General features: G+C 40.9%; 1 protein-coding gene across 1 annotated transcript in view; it reads right to left on the reverse strand.

The window, feature by feature from the left end:
* RNF144B (ring finger protein 144B) overlaps positions 1-23,363 on the reverse strand; it is a 61,586-nt gene that overhangs the window by 5,142 nt on the left and 33,081 nt on the right. Inside the window, exons 3-5 of the mRNA XM_068961052.1 lie at positions 15,769-15,829; positions 2,801-3,005; positions 622-766 (exon numbers count right to left, since the gene is read on the reverse strand). Of these exons, the coding sequence (XP_068817153.1) occupies positions 622-766; positions 2,801-3,005; positions 15,769-15,829 (411 nt within the window). The remainder of the gene's footprint in view (positions 1-621; positions 767-2,800; positions 3,006-15,768; positions 15,830-23,363) is intronic.

The following is a 23,363-nucleotide window of genomic DNA, read 5'->3' on the forward strand; positions in this document are numbered from 1 at the left end:
CGTTTTCTCAGACGTTTTCTCCCTCAGTCAGAGGGAATGGCTCTGGAAGCTAAGACTATGGAAGAAGGCTCAGGAAGATGTGATGCTGTCGCCTCTAAAGATGGAAAAAGGGGCCATAGCCAAGGAATGTAGGCAGCCTCTAGAAGCTAAAATAAACAAAGAAATAGATCCTCTCCAAGAGTCACCAGAAAGAACACAGTCCCAAGACAACTTGATTTTCATCCAGGGAGACCCATGTCAGATGACCAATGGACGGAACTAATGATAACACATCTGCGTTGCTTTAGGCCACAAGTCTGTGGTAACTCGTTACAAGAGCAAAATCAAACTACTACGCTAATAGTCCTTTACACAACAGAATGAGACAATGCCCCCAAAGCTGGAAATGTCCCTAAAACAAAAGTTTGCCTTTAAAGGTAGGACGACACACTTAAAGTAATCAGAGACGTGCATGTGAAGTAGCAGACTCAGGATGTTTCATTAAGGAAAAATAACTTTCTCTGGCAGGAAAAAAACAAAACAGGTTCAATATTTTAAAAGAAAAGTCCGTCAGGTATGGGCTGTCGCATAGACACAGGACGGAGGAGGATACACAGGGAGACCCTTCTGGGCTGCACTTACATCCAGGTTCTGAAGGCAGTACCAGCAAAATGTGTGTTTGCAGTTCTTACACATCATCTGAGCACAGCCTTCGTTGCGCTCAATATAAACCCGGCACACTGGGCACTGCTTAATGGGGGCTTCTGCCTCCATCCCAAAGAGGGTCCTAGAAAAGAAATGAATGAGAAATTATAGTTTAAGGATAAAGAATGCTGAGTGATTTTAAAAATCAAGGACCACCAACCAGAGCTATGGGTAAAGTGGGCTGAATATAATTAAACAGCTGAATGATGCTCTTCTAGACTCAACTTTGTGGTCATCCACTGAATTCTCAGGGCTCCTGATAAGTAGGGAGTGAACTCGTTGCTGTCTGTACTTAACTTCATGTCCCAGGAACAGGGTGGGGGTAAAAACAGGCGCAGTGCAGATTATTCCTTGTTCAGATAACTCAAAACAAAGAACCTTAATTTATTTATCTTTAGCTTTGAGTGAATTACATAATTGTATTTTCCATAGCTGATTGAATCCATTGTTTTGCCAAATTAGTCTTTCATTCTCTGAGCACACGCTGTCTGACTAAAAAGTACAAGAAGTCTGCCACGCGGTGGAAAAACCAGCTGAGGATCCAATAGGGGCAGAGATCGTCTATACAATGATGTGTGCAAATAAACAAACGGATGGGGATGGGAGGGAGTCAATCATCAATACTTTCAAATAAATGCCCAATATCACTGAAAAGACCTGCTTCGGATAGATGAAGAGGCCAGCAAAGCTTACAGGCTCAAGGAGCAGAGAAAATAAGTAGAACTGAGGTGGAGGGCGGCCTGTGTGAGCCAGGCCTGGATTGCATTTTAGCTACTATTCATCAAAACCACCACTCAGCACGTGAAGACATCAGGTTCACAAAGTGTGGTCAAACCTATGATTGGATTCCATGCTCATAATAACCCTATAAAGCAGTGAGACAGCCACCATTTTCATTCCTCCCTTTTCTTTTTTTTTTTAATAGAGCAATAGACTTCAATCCCTGGGGTGGGAAGATCCCCTGAAGAAGGGAACGGCTACCCACTCCAGTATTCTGGCCTGGAGAATTCCATGGACTATATAGTCCATGGGGTCTCAAAGAGTCAGACACGACTGAGTGACTTTCACTTTTTCATTTTCAGACTCATAGAGGCTGAGTGACTTGCATACAGTCACAAAGATGCCAGCGGCAATGTCAGAACTCTGTCTCTCCTCTGGGATCTTCACACTGTCTTGTGATTCCTGGAGACCTTGCTGGGTGGCAGTGAAAATGTGCCTGGTCCTGGTTAAGTGGGCACATGCCTGCCACATGCCCTAGCTCTTTTTCTCCCCTTGATGTGTTTGGTCTGCGACTCAAGCACAGCATCACACCAAGGAGCATTTCTGTTTCTGGAGAATGGCCCTCCATACTTCAAGGATGCTGAGTGATTAAGCCAACTGGCCAACACTGTTATTTCTGTTCTTGCTGATGCAAAACAGCCATAGCCTCAAGCAAAGCAAGGGATCAAACACAAAGTTCTCTCACTCTGGGCTTTGCTGCTGCCATAAATAAATACCCTCTGTTCTGCAAGGTACAGAGTGAATTGCTTCTCATCATAGCAAATTCTCAACCTCATTATTGTTTTTTTTTTTTTCAGAGCATAAAATATCGAAAGATAAGCTCTTTTCCTTTAGTAAGCATGAATTTTAGCAGTATACTACCCTGAAGGGCTGTTGTTTCTATTGCTGTTTCTTTTAATATGACTGGTACACCCCACGAGCTGGCAATTGAGTCAGCTAAGAAAATCATTTCTTCACCTCTTCACAAGCAAGAATGAGGTGTATTAATTGTAGGCAGTTATGGTACCTAAGCAAATGGCTGTGGACAAAAGCTATGACTTCCTACATACAGAGAACCAGGGGACCACAGCCTCCTACCTAAAGAGAAATCAAAACACATAGAGACTAACTCTAATGTACCTGGAAGGTTGTTCAGGGGTAATTAACTAAAATCCCTTTAGACCTGCTGATTTGGTGATTCTTAGTTAATAACGTACCCATTCTGAGACACTTCTCAGGAAAGCCTTGCAGGTAAAGAACTCACCTAGACATTTCATCACAATATGGCTCTTTCTCCAAGCAACAGATTTCTAGGAACAAAGGTGAATGATCCCAAAGATCAAGGTTCCTTCCTTACCCATGCTCTGTTGGCAGGATGCCGGGCTGACTGTCCCTGCAGGAGACTTCTGCATGCCAAGCATCCTTGCAGCATGAGCAGAACTTCAGGTGGCAGGAAGGGCACTCCACCAGCACGGGCTGTCCTGAGTCACTTGTTGCGACGGGGCACACTGTCTGACAGTCTGCGACGGGACACCACGTTCTGCAGGGGTCCAGGTGGACTTCTAAAGAGGAAAGAAAGAAAACACAATGGTCTATCTGTCTTCCATTCAAGCTTGAGCTTTCCTTTCTGCCTTCTGTTGATTCTTTTTTATAGGTCAACATTCATAGATGCTCAGTACAAACAAGGGCAATGATTTCTATCAGAGGTCTTCACAGTGGATCCAGAACCATTCTATATCACAGGTCATTTAAAAGTGTGATGATAAAGGAGGAAAAGAAAGGGAAAATTAAGACATATTACATTTAAAGTTTGGAGGAGGAAATGGCAACCCACTCCAGTATTCTCGCCTGAAAAAAACCCATGGACAGAGGAGCCTGGCAGGCCCCAGTCCACAGGGTCACCAAAGATCAGACACGACTGAGTGACTAAGCACCATACTGAAAGTTTAGAGTGGATCCAGGTCACCCAGCCCTGCCCTACTTCTCAAAGTAGATGCTCATGGAATAGGTCATCATTGCCCTTATGAACAAGAGAAGGAGCCTTCTCACTAATCAAAACGCACAACTTTTTCGGAATATTTCTAACAGTTCAGCACTCTAAACAGGCAAACATCTCAAGTCTCTTCCTCAATTATTTTGGGTACTATCTTGGAGAAAAATAAGGACATGAGGAACCAACCAAAGCAAAAGAAAAAAAGTTCATAAAAGATTTTGTCCTTTCAGGCACTGAGAGATAGGTAGTGAGGCTGCTTCTGTTGTTCAGAGAGAAATTAAAGAAGAGCCAAACAGGGTAGTGATGAAACAGTGTCTAGTGAGGCTCAGCCAAGAAGTCAGATTCGCTGTCAGTCTGGATCTTCTGCTGCCCTGGCAATGTGCTACTGAGGGACAGTTTGTAAAAGACCCACACTTTCTAGAAACAGAGGGTAGGGACCTCCACAGGCCATAAAATGATCATCACACACCACATTGGCTAGACCCCTGTGGCATGCTGAAAAGAAAGTAAGGTTTGCGGGTGGACAACTGTCTTCCTGTGTGTGTTTACAAATCTTATTCCACCTTCCATTTTCTAGTCAATATCAGTCCATATTCTTGTCACATAACATAAACTTTCGGTGGAAAATACCATGTGGGAAATGATGTAAGAAGCAGAGGAGCCCGTTTTTCTCTGAACTAACATATTTTGCAAATTTTGAACTGGTGAGATTCTAGTTTCAAATCACTTAAGGCTTGTGATTCTTGGAATTTCCATGAGAACGCAAACAAATCCAAAGAGTGGTGCAAAAATGAAATGAAAGTATTAAGTAGGAGCTTAATGTTTAAGGTAATAATCTTACAAATTCAGTATGGAGGGAAAAAGACTGAAATCCTCTAGGAAACACTGTCTCCAATAATATTTCCTCAGAAAATGCAAAAATTGGACCTATGCTTATTACAGGTTTTCATTCAAAAATAACATCCTTAAACATATCTTCTTATCCAATAATTCTGGAGGGCAGGCGTTGGAAAATGAGAGGTCAGGTGAAATCAGAAAAAAGAACCCTAAGGTTAACACATCTTCAGACTCTAAGAGGAATGAACCCCTCTAAGATCCCTAAAATTTGAGGACAGGCTGATGAGAAAGTCAAGGGGACACTGATACACATATGGCTCCAAGATCTTGAACTTTGATTTCCACACCATTTATATATTTTTTTCTCCAAACTTTTTCTACTTCACAAACACAAAGCCCAAAGAAATGAAGTCTGATATGTAACTTAGCACTCAGGATTCCCACATTAAATATCTACTTACCATTCTAAATCATGGGTCTTTCAAAAGTTTGATGACAAAGGAGGGAAAGGAAAGGAAAATTAAGACATATTATAAACTTTATTGGGCTTCTCTGGTGACTCAGACAGTAAAGAATCTGCCTGCAATGCAGAAGACCCAGGTTAGATCCCTGGGTTGGGAAGATCCCCTGGAGGAGAAAACAGCTACCCACTCCAGTACTCTTGCCTGGAGAATTCCGTGGACAGAGGAACCTGGTGGGCTACAGTCCACGGAATCACCAAGAGTCGAACACAACTGAGTGACTAATACTTTCACTTTCATAAAGTTTAGAGCATCTCTAGTTAGAACTGGACATAGAACAAATTGGTTCCAAATAGGAAAAGGAGTACATCAAGGTTATATATTGTCACCCTGCTTATTTAACTTATATGCAGAGTACATCATGAGAAACCCTGGGCTGGAAGAAGCACAAGCTGGAATCAAGATTGCCGGAAGAAATATCAATAACCTCAGATATGCAGATGACACCACCCTTATGGCAGAAAGTGAAGAGGAACTAAAGAGCCTCTTGATGAAAGTGAAAGAGGAGAATAAAAAAAGTTGGCTTAAAGCTCAACATTCAGAAGACTAAGGTCATAGCAGCTGGTCCCATCACTTCATGGCAAATAGATGGGGAAACAGTGGAAACAGTGTCAGACTTTATTTTTCTGGGCTCCAAAATCACTGCAGATGGTGACTGCAGCCATGAAATTAAAAGACGCTTTCCCCTTGGAAGGAACTTATGACTAACCTAGATAGCATATTGAAAAGCAGAGACATTACTTTGCCAACAAAGGTCTGTCTAGTCAAGGCTATGGTTTTTCCAGTGGTCATGTACGGATGTGAGACTTGGACTATAAAGAAAGCTGAGCACCGAAGAATTGATGCTTTTGAACTGTGATGTTGGAGAAGACTCTTGAGAGTCCCTTGGACTGCAAGGAGATCCAACCAGTCCATCCTAAAGGAGATCAGTCCTGGGTGCTCATTGGAAGGACTGATGCTGAAGCTGAAACTCCAATACTTTGGCCACCTGATGTGAAGAGCTGACTTATTTGAAAAGACTCTGATGCTGGGAAAGAGTGAGGGCAGGAGAAGGGGATGACAGAGGATGAGATGATTGAATGGCATCACCGACTCAATGGACATGGGTTTGGGTGGACTCCGGGAGTTGGTGATGGACAGGGAGGCCTGGCATGCTGGGTTCATGGGGTCGCAAAGCATCAGACACGACTGAGCAACTGAACTGAACTGATTGATCACCTTAAAAGGTTCAACTGGGCAACTTGTCTTCAAAGCTCTAATCAATTAAAATTATTTGGCAGATGTTCTGACTTGTTTCTACCAACTTACTATGTCAGGTATCTGGGTGGCATGACAGAAGCAGAAACAATAAATAGAGGAGCAATTAAAGATTTAACGAACTCCTATTAACAAAAGGGCCTCGGTATACAGTGCAGCTACAACACACAGTCCAGCACAAAAGAGCAAGAGCAGGTACTTCCCTGGTGGTCCAGCGGTTACGACTTCGCCTTCCAATGCAGGGGGTGTGGGTTTGATCCTTAATGGGGGAGCTAACATCCTACATGCCTTATGGCCAAAAAAACCCAGACATTAAACAGCAACAGTATTGTAACGAATTCAATAAAAAGACTTTAAAAATGTCCATATCAAAAAAAAAAAAGAAAAAAAGTCTCTAAAGAAAGAAGCAAGGGGAGAGTTGGAGCCACAGAAAATAGCGATAACTGACAGTGTTAAGGCGCTATATTGTTCAGCCCTGCATTGAGCTATTTCCAGAGAAAAGACACAACTCTCCAGAGATAGACATTTGTTTAGGACACCTCTGAGTCTCTTGGAGAAGAGCATCCCACAATGGGACGGGGATATGCATGTACCAGTCTGGCCAGGTTACACTGAAAGGGTACCTGAGTGCAACCCACCACCTGCCCTTCAGATGGTCCTTCAGCTGGGCTCCCAGAAGAGCAGCAATGATAGAGAAAAGTCAGTAGCAGCTAAAAGGGCTGTTTTGCTTTTTTAAAAATTATTATAATTCCAATACGAGCTTCATTTTGCTTCACATACCTCGCGGTTCAAATAGGCCCGAGAAGCCAGGCTAGTAGAAAAGAGAAAAACGCTGAAGAAGCATCAGACATTGGCAGCCCTGGCAGCTAACAGGACTTCCCAGAACCCAAGCCAAAAAGGAACAGATTAATGGGCAGCAGGTGGTGGCCAAAGCACTGTCACGTGAGCAAACGCCGTCTTCTCCTCCCTTTCTCCTCCACAGCAATTATCTGAGGGGAGTCTGAAGGGAAGGAGAGCCCCCAGGGCTAATGCAGGACTTTCTAAAACACTTTATTACTACTACTATGAATGCAGTTCTACCTCCTGGCTTTTGGCTCAGGAAACACAGTTAGTATGCAGATAAACAAAATGCACATTATCCAAAACATTTAAGGTTCAGTTTCTTCCTCCTTCCAATTTCTATTCCAAAGATAGAAAAAAAAAAGGAACGGATGCATATTCAACTAATTTCTTCTGTATCAGCAGTAATGAAAGCTTTCTGTAGCTTTGAGATGAACCAAAGCTCAGAAATCTAGAAAAAAGAGAATAGTGCCTCCAATACGTTAATATGAACATGATTTAAAAGTGATTGAGAGTAGCAGACTCACAGCAGAGACGGATGAAGTCATAGACGAACTGGAATTTACTTATGAAAATTAGAATTGATTACTGAAGTAAAGCCTCAGGACTATTTGATCTTCAGATTCTGCTTGCTCATGTAAATTACGCAAGGCAGGAAATGCTATTTAAAACTATTTTGTACTTCTGTACTCTGACAATTATTAGGACATAAAAACATTCCAAGAAAATAAAACTGCCATGAAACCTAAAGACCACGTCTGACCCCAGTAATTGTTTTTAGTTTTCAAAAACTAAATTTCAGACCCTCAGATTTCCCACCTAGAACTAGATATGTGAAGCTTGCTTTTCATTTGGTTGTATATTCTCTCAGCTGACACGAGTGGTTTTTCTGCCATCTTCTACTAAAGTGAGGCTGTGCCAAAAAAGACATGGTATGAAATTTTATTATTGTGGGAAACACTATGCACTCAAGCTAATTTAATTATCAGCTGAGATAAATCAAACTGTTTTAACTTTTATGACCCACTGCATTTTTAATTATGCCAAAATTAATTTGCTTTCTGCTATCGCAAAGAACAAAGGTCTTCTGCAGATAGTTAAAATGCAATTAAACTAAACTGATTGGAATTAACATCTGCCACAGTAAATATACCCAAACAGAGGTGGCCAACAGCAGAAGAGTTGTTTTCAAGCTAACTGATGAGAACAACAGAATTTCAAACTTGGAAACAATTTCTGAGGTTATCTAGTCTAAAGCTGTTAAACTGAGACCAACAGAAATTAGAAGTTTGCATAACACATGCTAGTGAGTATATGACAGGATCAGGCCTTTTTTACTCCAAGAATGTAATTATTTATGTAAAAACAAACTCATACTATTAAATAGATTTTAATCCCTCCATCGCTTTTGTCTTTGAAGCAACAACTTCAAATGCTCCATCTCAGCAAGTCATGATCGACTTGGAGGTGAACTCATGCTTTCAGTAAGAATATACTGTGTGAAGGAAACTGCTATGATAGGTGGGGTAAGAAATTTGCCTTGATTATCAAGCTTTTATACAATGCTATAGAAACTAGGACAAATAAGCATGGAAACACAAGGAAAAAGATTTGAATTAAGATGAAAACAAAGTGATATAATTGTGTACTCAATCCAAGGTATGATCTGGATTCCGGAAGATGCTTTCTTAGTTTAGTTCAGAAAAAACTGGGGACAAGATTTGGAGGTGGCAGTAACAGTAATGAAGAATAACAATAAAGGCAGTAATAATATATTGAAAGCACACTGTGATATACACAGTGTTAACTCATGTATTCTCTGCAACAGCCCTGGGACAATCATTCCATTACTATCCTCATTTTATAGGTGTGGAAATGGATGGACAGATAGGACGAGGCAAATACCAATGAACACTGTGCCTCTTATTCAGGTCCCTTTAGAAATTTCACCCAACCTACTCATAAATATCTTTTCTTACAGACACTTCAGCTTTTCAGAGGAGAGCTGAAAACATCTAGAGACTGTTTTAGGTTTAAAACTGATCAACAAAAAAGAACGGGAGGGTGAAGCTGAGGAGAAAGGGTTACCATGTGAAAGCATAAGATGGCTTGGGAAAGAAACCCAAGACTTAGTCATACATTTACCATGAAGCACCAGGAAATCAGACTTAGAAAGAAAACACACAGAGAGATGATAAGAATGAGCTTGTGATCAGAAACTATGAAAAGGAAGGTGACTAATGAGAGATGGGAGGTGTTAAAAAATAAAACTCAACTGATGATTAAGTCATTCAGTATCACCCACTCTTCAGCCAAAGACGCTAAAAGAAACCAAACAGTGATGCAGGGCGCTCTGGCGAGAAGAGACCTTAATAATTAGAAAAGATGGTGTAGAAACTTACCAAGGACAGACACAAGAGTGAGATGAAATTCGAAGAGCCATCTCATAAAGGCTAGGGCTCAGAAATGAAAGGAGGCTTGGGGGAAAATCTGATAACAAAAGAAGTTCCAAAGAAAGATGGAACCGTAGCTTGAAACCACACCTAGAGCTGTGCCTGGCACACACAGATACTCAGCACATAAATAAGTACACACTGAATACATGAGTGACTGCAGTAGGATTAACAGATGATAACAGGAAAATAAATTCCTATTGTATTCACTTTTTTAAGATGGAGAACAATGGCACTTAAACCATTTGTAAGAGTTTGTAACCACTCTTTGTTGTTGTTCAGTGGCTAAGTTAAGTCCTGTCCAGCTGTTTGGGACACCATGGACTGTGTATCCTGTCAGGCTCCTCTGTCCATGGGATTTCCCAAGTAAGAATGCTGGAGTGGGTTGCCATTTACTTCTCCAGGGGATCTTCCCAACCCAGGGATGGAACCCATGTCTCCTGTATTGGCAGGCAGATTCTTTACCACTGAGCCAACAGGGAAACCCCCTGTAACCAGTCTGCTGCTGCTGCTGCTGCTAAGTCGCTTCAGCCGTGTCTGACTCTGTGTGACCCCATAGACGGCAGCCCACCAGGCTCCCTGGGGTTCTCCAGGCAAGAACACTGGACTGGGTTGCCATTTCCTTCTCCAATGCATGAAAGTGAAAAGTGAAAGTAAAGTCACTCAGTCGTGTCTGACTCTTCCCAACCCCATGGACTGCAGCCTACCAGGCTCCTCCATCCATGGGATTTTCCAGGCAAGAGTACTGGAGTGGGGTGATGTTGCCTTCTCCAGTAACCAGTCTATGATAATGCAAATATCAAGAATAGACACATTCACCTACCAAGGAATTGAAGCAACCAGCAATTACAGTAAGTAAAAAGGGTCACAAAAATTAGAAAAAAAAAATGCTTAAGGACTAGAAATGGATAATCTTAACCTAGCTTTCAAAAAAAAAAAACTAACTTGAAAAAGTAAGTTATGGAAACACGAGACAAACAAAATTCTAGTTTAATCAGACATGTGCTTTGAGAACCAGTAGAAAGTAAAGCAATAATCACTAACACATGCCAAGCTTAGTATTCCTTTTTCTTTGTTAATATTGGAAGACAGACACAGAAAAGAAAGCCCACAAACACAGAAGTAGCCAATGGAAAAATCACAGATGAATGGAAAGTGGATCCACAGAATAATCCATCAACGCCAAGTGACGTTTCTCTGCCTTGTGGAAAGAGTGATGACTAGGGACCATTCCTATTCAAAAGATTTTCCCCACAAAGACGCACCTGACACAAAGACAAGCTAATCATATATGGAACATAAGGTGAAAGAAAATTTAAACACTGGATGACAAGTTAAAACTTAAAAAAAGAACTTGGTCAGTCAGTTAGTTCAGTTGCTCAGTCATGTCTGACTTTCTGAGATCCCAAGAAATGCAGCAGGCTTCCCTGTCCATCACCAACTCCCAGAACTTGTTCAAACTCATGTCCATCGAGTCAGTGATGCCATCCAACCATCTCATCCTCTGTTGTCCCCCTCTCCTGCCTTCAATCTTCCCCAGCATCAGGGTCTTTTCCAATGAGTCAGTTCTTTGCATTGGCAGTCAATAAAAATTGGACAAAACAGATGATAATTTTTCTTACTAAGATAGAGATGCCACTAATCTGATTCTACATTTTTTTCAGGGTAAAAACAATCTCTCCAATTCTGTCTCAAGAGTCCAGCCAATGAGTTTTACTTTCCACCAGTTAATTTAACCTATTCATAATATTAGAATTTAATACATCTCAAGATCCCCTCTTAAACAGTTTCACATAAAATATTTTCTTGACATAGACCTCAAAGTCACCTAGCTGATAAGTGTTGAGTTTGAGGTGAATATGAAGCTTATTATGTAAAAACGGTATACCATTCAGATAAAGATTATCCCAGTCAAGTAAATGACATATGTCAGTAGCATGTATTAACAAACTTATTCTTACGTGGAATGTTTTCTCTAATAATAATTATTTATAATGGATCCTAAGGAAGAATTACATGATTACAAATTGTCTTTCAAAATCACCTAAGATCAAAATGCTCCCCGGTCTCAGGCTCCTTTTTTTATCAAATGAGGGAGTTGAAACAATGGCACCAGATTTAACATACTTCCAAATTTAAAATACTTCCATACGTTAAAATAGTGAAGTGAAGTGAAAGTCACTCAGTCGTGTCTGACTCTTTGCGACCCCATGGACTGTCCAGGCCAGATTACTGGAGTGGGTAGCTGTTCCCTTCTCCAGGGGATCTTCCCAACCCAGGGATCAAACCCAGGTCTCCCACATTGCAGGTGGATTCTTAACCAGCTGAGCCACAAGGGAAGCCCTTAAAATAGTATAAATGCCTAATTAAATTACAGAGTTTTACAGTTTGGCAGTTCCTGACTTGCCCTGCTGCTGCTGCTGCTAAGTCACTTCAGTCATGTCCGACTCTGTGCAACCCCATAGACGGCAGCCCACCAGGCTCCCCCGTATGACCTGGCAATTCCACTGCTAGCTATATAACCACAAGAATGGAAAGCAGGGGCTTGAACAGGTATTTGTGCTCCAATGTTCACGCAGCATGATTCACAATAGCCAAAAAGTAGAAACAACCCAAGTGTCCATCAACAGATGAAGAGATACACAAAAAGGGGTAGGTATACACAATGGAACATTATTCAACCATAAAAAGACATGAAGTTCTAATACACGCTACAACGTGGTTGGAGATAAGCCAGACACGAAGGGAAAATATTGTGAGATTCCACTTACATAAAATATCTAGACTGGGCAAATTCACAGAACAGAAAGTAGATTAGAGGTTATCAGGGGCTGGGAGAAATGGAGAAGGAAGTTACTGTTTAGTTGTTACAGGGTTTCTTCTGCCTGGGATGATCAAAGTTTTGCCAAGTGGATGGTAGTGATGGCTGTACAACATTGTAAATATTCTTAATGCCATTGAATTACACACCTAAAATGGGTGAAATGGTAAATTTAATGATGTTTTTAACTCCAATAAAAAGTATAGGGACTTCTCTACTAGTCCAGTGGTTTAGGCTCCGTGCTTCCAATGCAGGGGACATGGGTTTGATCCCTGGTCCAGGAACAAAGAGCCCACATGCCGCACAGCCAAAAAATAAAATTAAAAAAAATTTTAATTATCCAGTTCAAAAAATTTTGTAGATGAGGAAGCTGAGACACACCGGTATGGTCCTAGGCAGGTCTCAATCTCTCCAATTTTCTTAATTCATTTAATCCTCATCTCAAACCCATGGTATGGGGACCATTAATATCCCCATTTTATAAGTGAAAAAACTGAGGTACAGAAATCAAGATTACACAGTCTAGTAAGGGGTGGAGCCAATATTCGCACTATTTTTAGAATGCACTAAAAATTTATATTCATCCATGAGAACCGACTTACAGAAAGCTTTAATGCCCGGTACTATTAGAATTTATCTGCTGCTGCTGCTAAATCACTTCAGTCATGTCCAACTCTGTGTGACCCCATAGACGGCAGCCCAACAGGCTCCCCCATCCCTGGGATTCTCCAGGCAAGAACACCGGAGTGGGTTGCCATTGCCTTCTCCAATGCATGAAAGTGAAAAGTGAAAGTGAAGTCGTTCAGTCGTGTCCGACTCTTAGCGACCCCATGGACTCCAGCCTACCAGGCTTCTCCATCCATGGGATTTTCCAGGCAAGAGTACTGGAGTGGGGTGCCATTGCCTTCTCCAAGAATTTGTCTAATGAATCACAAAAAAAGACATTTTATCTAAAAAAATGTTTGTACACAATGAGGCATAAGGCCTGCTACTGACAGATGGGGCAGTGGGTAGGGGAGGGGTGATGGCCATGGAGGAGGAGAGGTACCTAGGGAACAAGGGAACCCTACAGACAGGCTGAGCCCCGGTCACTGAATGGGACTGGTGAGACTGACGGATCTCACCGTTTAAGAAGTCTGAAAATCCAACCTACCTCCTTAGATTTTCTCTAGGTAAGAGCCCTCCAACCGTGGCACTGGCTACCAGCCACGTCCATCCACGAGGTGAATGCCTTTATTCAGCAGTAATGTATTTATATAGTGGAGGATATTGGGATAAAGTGAGAGAATGTCAGGGCAGATGTTTGACACCACTCATCAGCATGTGGTGCTGCAATGCTCAACCTATCCAGCCCACATGGATGGATTAGGGAGGGCTGCTATATAAACTATCCCAACATTAATTCCTCTGGTTAGCTCAGAATCCACACAGGACAGTATAGACAGTATATCAGCCTATGTCTTTATCCATTAAACCTAAAGTTCATCTGATTCTGCTGGTTCTGACAGCATGTTCCACAACATCCTATTTGCATCTTCCTATAAGTTGTTTTGAGACTGCAAAGTTTTTATATCAATTAGATTAGCAAATATCCTATAAAAGTGTCCCTTATTATTGCCTCTCGGGACCAGGGACAGCATTTTGCTTTAGTATGTAAGTTTTTATGATGGAATAGTCTTATTTGAATTCAAAACACTCCCCACTCCATTGCTTCATAAATTATGTTCTTTACTGGCTCAATGGTAAAGAATCAACCTGTCAATGCAGAAGACGCAGGTTCGATCCCTGGGTTAGGAAGATCCCCTAGAGGAGAAAATGGGGCACCCCACTCCAGTATTCTTGCCTGGGAAATTCCATGGACAGAGGAGCCTGGTGGACTGCAGTCCATGGGGTCGCTAAGAGTCGGACATGGCTGAGTGACTTCACTTTCACTTTTCACTTTCATGCACTGAAGACGGAAATGGCAACCCACTCTGGTGTTCTTGCCTGGAGAATCCCAGGGACGGGGGAGCCTGGTGGGCTATATAGTCCACAGGGTCACAAAGAGTCAGACATGACCGAGCATGAGCACACAAAAGAGGGCAAAAGTGCAATTCAAAGCAATGCAGCCCAAGAATTGTTTAATAAATTCCACCTTAATATACCAGTCTTATACATTTTGTTAAATAACATATCCATGAAAGATGAATCTGCTTTTGGCTTGCTGAGAAAAATAAGCCTATGAGACTGAACCAAACATTGGTCAAAGGCAGTGAATGCCACCCTGTGATTCTCCTGCAAATGCTCCTATCCTTACCCCCTTTATGCTCAACACGGTTCTCTTTCTGTTTTCATGTAACAATTGTCCGTCAGGGTAATTGCAAAAAGTAAATGAGATAAATTGTGTTCACCAAATTTACTGGCACGTTAGAAAAAAAAAAAAAGTTCACTTCTTTCCTTACTCTCTTACCTCTGGACTTTATTAATCCAGATTCAAAAGCTAGCAATCAGGAAAACTGAATGTTCATGTTAGAGTTTATTTTACATACTTGACGAGATTACACAGGTCCTATGAGTCCCAGGGCAAACAATCTTCTCCTACTTCTCAGATATGGAGAAACACACCAAAAAAAAAAAAAGATTCCTACAGATAATAAGGCAATACAAATAGAAAAGCTATATAAATTACCCCAAATCTAAGATCAGAAGGAAAATCAGTCTAATACACTGTAAATAGCAGGGCTCCTCAGGTGGCACTAGTGGTAAAGAACCTGCCTGCCAATGCAGGGGACAGTAAGAGACGTGGGTTCAATCCCTGGGTTGAGAAGATCCCCTGGAGGAAGGCAAGGAAACCCACTCCAGTATCCTTGCCTGGAGAGTCCCCATAGACAGGCAGCTCTAGTCCATAGGTTCGCAAAGAGTCGGACACGACTGAAGTGACTTAGCACGCAACTGCAAACAGCATTAGTCACTGGCTATGATTACAAGTATAATCAGAAGGACAGTGAACATCACAATGAGCAGTGAAAATGTTTGGGTGGATTAATGTCTTTGAAGTGATCTTTGAAAGCAGGGAAAGTGGTGGTAAAACTCATTTTGAGGGTCACTTTCTATTTGTCATGGGCTTCCCTTGTGGCTCAGCTGGTAAAGAATCTGCCTGCAATGCAGGAGACCTGGGTTTGATCCTTGGGTTGGCAAGATCCCCTGGAGAAGGCAAAGGCTACCCACTCCAGTATTCTGGCCTGGAGAATTCCAGGGACTGTATAGACCATGGGGTTGCAAAGAGTCGGACATGACTGAGTGATTTTCACTTCACTTCTATTTGTCATACTGTTACTGTGAAACTATTTAACTTTTGCAGAACTTCTCTCACATAAGCCCAATTAAAACTACACAACAACCAACATAAGGAAAGTTCCGTTTCCTGCTAGTCTGCATTTTTTTTCTGGCTGTGGTTGAGAAAGTTAAAATTTTATGTTGCAATTACAGTTTGCCTTTTTCTGAGTACCCTTGTGGCTTTGCTGACAGCTCACAGCTGCCTTAATCTTACACACAGGTTAGTGTAAAGAGGACACATATAAAACCACATCCACCATCAGGATGAAAAGAAAAGCATGTACATACCTCGTTCAAATTTTAACCGCTGATAAAGCTGAAACTGATCCACAGGTACCAAACAGGCAATCTGAAACCAGAGATATTCAAAAGATGAGATTTCACTTCTTTCCTTACTTTCCTCATGGAGCCCGAAGTTACCAGTCTTTTTACGATCCCTTTTTCTTATCTGGTTTACTGTATCTTCTCTATACCAGCTGTCTGCAAATTTCTTTTTCCCTATACTGTTATGCAGTTAAACAGAAGCAGCAGTTCCCAAATCATCCCCAATCCTCAGCCATGGTTAGGATTCCCTGCTCAAGGCATCAGTGACAGAACTCAGTGATCATCTTCCATTCTTTCATCAGAATCAAGACTAGTGGGAATTGGCAACCCACTCCAGTATTCTTGCCTGAGAAATCCCAGGGACTGAGGAGCCTGGTGGGCTACAGCCCATGGGGTGGAAAGAGGTGGACACAACTTAGGGACTAAACAACAACAAGTAAGACTAGACAACCAAACGTTTGGACTTTGCAAATTATCTGTGCACATATAGAAACAATGCTCCTTTTCTCCCTTCACTTAATACATTTTTAAAAGATTTTCATCTTAACCTACTGAGTACCATTCTTTAAATAAAGCCTGATGATTCTAGTGCAGGAAGTAGCTGGGGTTTCTATGAAAAAGGAAAAAAAGATTATAATTCTAGCTTTAAAACTTTGAAAAACTAAGATCAGGCAGATACTGCCTCAGGAATAACGTAACTTCATTCATCAGCTAGGGAATAGTACTTTCTAAGCAAAAGAAAGACAATTTCTTTTGATGAACATCACTTCACTGGCCTCTGATGATCATTCATTGTCATCCATACCCTGGCAGAGAAGACGTGCCTAAAGATATTTCTTGTGGCTAAGCACCCATTTCCATTTCAGATGGCATTAATAAACAACAGTGATTCATATCTAACTAAATGACATTTCAGATTAATCATTTTAAATTACATTTCAAAGGCAGATGCAGGAAAAGCAAACTGCTCTTAAACTGGCATTCTAAAAATAATTCCACTGACGTCAACATATAAATGTATTGACATTGCTTAAAAGACTTACAACTGAGAAAAATCAAAGGACTTTAGGTTTTCAGACATTCATCAAGTTGATAAAGCACATAGCCTTAGCCTTGGAAATTGCAACTGTAAAACATGACATACTTTTGCTATAAAATCTATCTAGATAAAAGCTCTTGCAACTAATGGCAGTCTGCTTTGAGAAAACCTGAGTTTAAAAATAAGGTATCTAACATGGTATTTAACAACCATAATACATTTTAAAAGCTAATGAAAATCTCAATTCTCCTCCTCACAAAAAAAAATCAATTTGTTTATTCTATAAATGAATCCAGCTAAGTTAGCTAAAATGTATGAAGAAAAACAAAATAGGCAAGTTCAGCCTTCTATGTACCAACTAAAATTGGGTAAAAATAAACTTAATTATAACATTTTTCTCCAACGGGGAGGGGGAAAACGTTGCATTTTCAATCTGGCACCTTAAATAAAAGCTCATTAGCTTGATGATGGTTAATTTTATGTAATATTGGTTTTACCCTAATTTTTTTTTAATAGTTAGGCTTTTATCACACTGAAAGTCAGTATTGTTTCATCTGTTATAATACTATCTGGACCTCTTTCCTGAAAGGCAAAAGGGTCTCAAATAAAATGCAGGGTTGGAAACAGAACGTATAGGCTTGTAAAGAGAGACATTAAGAAATCAGTAAAATTCTTGACTTAGTCACTGGTTCACTGCAGGTAGAGGACAAATAATCTAATTGTACATTAATCTGGGGGCCAAAGGTACTTGGGGAATGACGTCATCTGGACCCAAGAGACCTCAGTGATATTTTAGAAACCTATTTTTAACAATCCCCCCCCCAACAAAACCCTCTTAAGGTCTTTGATTCTATATGACAGTCTTGTACTCTGCCTGTGAAAGTGAAAGTCGCTCAATTGTGTCTGACTCTTTGCGACCCCATGGATTATACAGTCCTTGGAATTCTCCAGGCCAGAATACTGGAGTGGGCAGGGTTCCCTTCTCCAGGGGATCTTCCCAGCCCAGGGATCAAACTCAGGTCTCCCGCACTGCAGGCGATTCTTTACCAACCAAGCCACCAGGGAAGCCCTGCTACTACCTAAAACAGATTCTGAACCGATGAAGACCTTCAACCCCCTGAAAGTCAAGCCCTAAAAATTCTGATCAATAACAAGCAATTTATACAAGAGCTGAGTCCAACAGAGTTGAAGGAAGACAAAGCAAACAAGAGATGAGATAATGTTTCAGACAGAGATGAAATTCTAATGAGAAAAATGACAGAAATTAATTCAGTAAAAAAGTCAATAATGGTAGCGACGGAAGTTTAATTTTATATTAGAAAGATAAATTTCATCCGAGCACACATTACTGCCAACAGGAAGTCAGAGGTCTCTAGCTTTTTCTGCCTCTTCCTCTACTTTGTAGCTCCTGTTTTATTACTTTCTAGATCAAAATCTTGTATGGAATCAGGCCTTAACACAGTAAATCAATTTTTCCGTTGAAATCTGTGATCACAAAGAGTTAGTTCCATCCCGTCTCACTCTGTTTGATTCTTCTGGAATCAAGTTAACACCAAACACACCACTCTCTTCTCCAGAGCCTCCCTCCTGGACTTACATCTTCTCTATATACTCATTGAGAGTCTATTATGGGTCAAGTGTTGTCTGGAAGCTTGGGATACAAAAGAAGGAGATACAGAAGCTGCCTTCAAGGAACTTAAATTACGTTTTTAAAAAAAGGACCTATTCCTTGATCTTATTGTCTGTTAGATTTCACAGATGAGAGCTAATTTTCTGAAATGTTTTTATATACTTTGACATTTTCTGTTTTTCTTTTTAAATTAATTCTTATTGGAGTATACTTGCTTTACAATGTTGTGTTAGTTTCTGCTGTACAGCAAAGTGAATCAGCTATACACTTACATATCCCCCCGCCCTTTTTGGATCTCCATCCCATCTAGAGCAACACAGAGCTTTGAGGAGAGCTCACTGTGCTACACAGAAGGTTCTCATTAGTTATCTATTCTATGCATAATATCAACAGAGTATATATGTCACTCTCCCAATTCATCTCATCTCCTCTTCCCCCATGGTACCCATACGTTTGTTCTCTATATCTGTCTCTATTTCTGCCTTGCAAATAAGACCACCTATATCATTTTTCTAGATTCCACATACATGCATTAATATACAGTATTTGCTTTCCTCTTTCTGACTTAACTTTTTATGTATAAACTTTAGTTTAAAAAAAAAAAAGATGATTCAGAGTATTAAATTCCTGGTTCCATTGCAATCTGAAGCAAAGTCACTACTGCTCAAGGTCTTTTACAATTATAAAATTGAAATAAATGTTTAGGATGATTACTGAAGGTTCAATCAGGCTACAGGTTAAAGAACTACGCTTAAAAAAAAGGAATAAATCACAAGGACACTAAAATTGATTGCAAAACAGAAATCCCAGAAAATAATGAAACAGATTATAATAAGGTGTGTTCTGTATTCAATTATCCTCTTCCTGTGAACAAAGCAATTCCAAATCATTCAAAGACATATCAGGACATTCCTTTTTAACCTTTTTATTTCAAAATAACTTTAGACTTACAAAAAGTTGCAAAAACTTGTATAGGGTTCCTAAATGTCATTCCCCTCAATTTCCCCTAACAGGAACACCTTAGTTACATAACCACAGTTAATTATTAAAATAATGAAATTTACATTGATGTAAAATAATCTGAGGGCCATATTCAAACTCTACAAATTGTCCCAGTAATGTCTTTTTTCTCAGTCCAAGATCCAATTTAGGATACCACCTAGCATTTAGTTGCCATGCCTCCTTAACCTTCTCCAATCTATGGCAGTTTCTCAGTATGTTTTTGGCTTTCACGACCTTAACATGTTTGAGGGGTTCAGGCCACTTATTTTGCACAATATTCTCCAGCATGGGTTTGTCCGATTCTTTCTCATGACTATGTGAGGTTGTGCATTTTTAACAAGAATATCACAGAAGTGACGTTGGGCCATCAGGAGATACATGAGGACAACCTGTCTCATTACTGTCAATATTAACTTTTTAATTTGGTGAAGGTGGCTCAGTGGAGAAGGTAATGGCACCCCACTCCAGTACTCTTGCCTGGAAAATCCCACGGACGGAGGAGCCTGGTAGGCTGCAGTCCATGGGGTTGCACAGAGTCAGACACAACTGAGCAACTTCACTTTCACTTTTTACTTTCATGCATTGGAGAAGGAAATGGCAACCCACTTCAGTGTTCTTGCCTGGAGAATCCCGGGGACAGCGGAGCCTGGTGGGCTGCCGTCTATGGAGTCACGCAGAGTCGGACACGACTGAAGCGACTTAGCAGCAGCAGCAGCAGCAAGGTGGCTCAGACTGCAAAGAAACCGCTTGTAATGCAGGAGACCCAGGTTCGATCCCTGGGTCAGGATACCCTGGAGTAGGAAATGGTAACCCACCCAGTATTCTTGCCTGAAGAATTCCATGGACAAAGGAGCCTGGCGGGCCACAGTCCACAGTGTCACAGAGAGTTGAACGTGACTGAGCATAGCACAGCAAGGCGATTTGTCAGATTTCTGTATTTTTTGTAATCAGCAAGTATTTTGTAGGGAGATATTTTGAGTCTACAAACATCTCATTTCTCATCATAGGTTTTCCTACTAATTTTTGTATTTATCAATAATTCTTGCCTAGGGACTTCCCTTGTGGTCTGGTGGTTTAGACTTGGCCTTCAAATGTGCGGGGTGCAGCTTCAATCCCTGGTTGGGAAGCTAAGATTCCACATGCCTCACAGCCAAGAACCCAGAACATAAAACAGAAGCAATATTGTAATAAATTCTGTAAGACTGTTTAAAAAATAATTCTTGCCTATAATTATTATGGTGGCATTTGTTTAATAATGATTTTCGATTTTTTTCATTCATTCTGTATTTGTAAATTATAATTCTATTCTAAGGAAAGGTTGTCCCTTATCCCTCATGTATTTGTTTGTTCATTTATTTATTTAGATCAGTATGAACTAATCATACTAATTTAATCAGTGAATTCTAACCCATTACTAACCGGACTCATATTCATGCAACAGAAACAAAAATTCCTAAGTATCCTCTCAAATATAGAGAGAACATTCCCCTCAAACCAACTACTAAAAAAAAATCCTGCACTTGATTGAAAGTGATTTTTAATTATTTCTCCTTTGGAATTTGTACTAATCTACCTGTTAAACAAAAATGTATCTCTCCTCCTATCCAAGAATGAAAGACCACGTTTTCTCCTCATCCCTATAGAAATTCTTTCCAAAAAGAAAAAAAAATTCAAAGAAAAGGCAAATTCAGTTTCATTTTAATAGAACAAAAACAATAATAACAGAATATTAACAGCAAAAACCTACTAATTACCTGTAGCACTGAATCACTGTCTTTGTTGTTGTTGTTAAAAATAAACCTGGGGATACTTATTAAATCCTCAGTTCCTACTCTGCTGAGAGTCTTCACTTTTCTAATCCCCTCCACCTACAGCAGAGCCTAAGCAGGGAACTCAGAATATATGTATATGTGGGGTGCTATAACTATTACACATAAAAGTTAACTGGATAGATCTAATATCCACAAATGGAAGAAATTAAAGACATATCCTTGTGTACCATTATGAACTATGCCCATCCCATAATATTTGAGCAAGCATCACCACCTACATTGACACGAACCTTACAAAGACTAAAGAAAAAGACAGGGCAGACAGGACTGCTACCCAGAGAAGTGTTTCTGCTAAGAGTGCAATGTATTCTCATTACAATGATAAATACAATATATGCTGTCTTTTACTTGGAAAAGTGAAATGGTTAAAACACAAAAGCTGGAGACTGGCTTTCACACAGGTACCACCATCAAGGTCTGGAAAGGCAAGACAGAAGGGGGGAAAAAAAAAGGCCAGACTTTACTTAGATTTGACCCTTTAAAGCACAGGTGCTTTAAAAAATTAAATGAACAGGCTAAACACAGAATACAAAAGATCAGTATATCTAGAGATGGAATTGATCATGACAGCGTGTTAAGGTTCTGGCAATTTTTGAAGAGCTATGCTCAGATGGTAAAGAATCTTCCCACAATGTGGGAGACCTGGGTTCGATCCCAGGGTTGGGAAGCTTCCCTGGAGAAAGGAATGGCAAACCACTCCAGTATTCTTGCCTGGAGAATTCCAGGGACAGAGGAGCCTGGTGAGCTACAATCCATGGGGTTGCAAAGAGTTGGACACAACTGAGCAACTAACACACACATACACATGACTTGCAAAAAAATACAAGAGAAATAGTACTGGCCTTGTGATAAGTGCCCTATCACACTAACACAGAAACTAAGACTGTTTCCTATCACAACCCAGAAAATAAGAACCGGTACATTTGCCCATTCATCCGACTGTAGTAAACTAAGCTCGTTGTTGTTGTTTAGTCACTAAGTCATGTTCAGCTCCTTTGCAACCCCATAGGCTGTAGCCCACCAGGCTCCCCTGTCCATGGGTTTTTCCAGGCAAGAATACTGGAGTGGGTTGCCATTTCTTTCTCCAGGGCACCTTCCGACTCAGGGATCAAATCTGCATCTCCTGCATTGGCAGGCGGGTTCTTTACACTGAGCCACCAGGGAAACCAAGCTCAAACCAGCTGTCAAATCATAGCTGAGAAAACAAGAGGGCATCACTGTCTTAGAGCCAGAAGGCAGGGCTCATTGGGGAACTGAAAAGTGGGGGAGACCTAGAATTCCAGGACCAGGAATCTCTCAGAAAAGGGCTGCTTTTGGTCTTTTTTCACCTGTTCTACACACGCCTCAGGTTTCCCTGGTGGTAAAGAATCCACCTGCCAGTGCAGGAGACACAGCTTCGCTGCCTGGGTCAGGAAGATCCCCTGGAGAAAGAAATGACAACCCACTCCAGTATTCTTGCCTGGCAAATTCCATGGACAGGGGAGCCTGGTGGGCCACAGCCCATGGTGTTGCAAGGAGTCGGACACAACTTAGAGACTAAACAACAACAAGGCCTCAGTACATCTTCCCACATTTTTCCCTGCCTCCTGCCCTCAGCCCATTGATGGGTAAAAGGGATGTTCCCATCTGCACAACCATCCATGTGACACGTTCCCTCCACCACTGCTGAGACTTCTTATATTTGCCTTCAGGTAAAAAAGAAGCTTAGAAACATTCCTCTCCACTCACATGCAGTTTTAACACAAAGCTTTAAATATGTTCTAAAACAAAAGTCAGGTTGGAATCTCAGAAGTGTCTATTGACTCCAGCATGGAGGTTCCTTTATCCTGTGCTGCCCCAAAGTTTTACTCTTTTTCAGCCGACACATATTACAGCCAAGGACTGTTACAGACACGTCAGTCCCTTCCCGTTCAGACCCTAAAACCACAGGAGCAGCAATATGGCCACTTGCCCCAGCATCATACTCTTGATAACAGGAGGAAAAAAACAGTTAAATAAAAAGATGGTGGGACTTCCCTGGTGGTGCAGCGGCTAAGACTCTGTGCTCCCAATGAAG

This window comes from Capricornis sumatraensis, chromosome 22 (assembly GCF_032405125.1).
Source record: "Capricornis sumatraensis isolate serow.1 chromosome 22, serow.2, whole genome shotgun sequence".
Classification (NCBI taxonomy): Eukaryota; Metazoa; Chordata; class Mammalia; order Artiodactyla; family Bovidae; genus Capricornis; species Capricornis sumatraensis.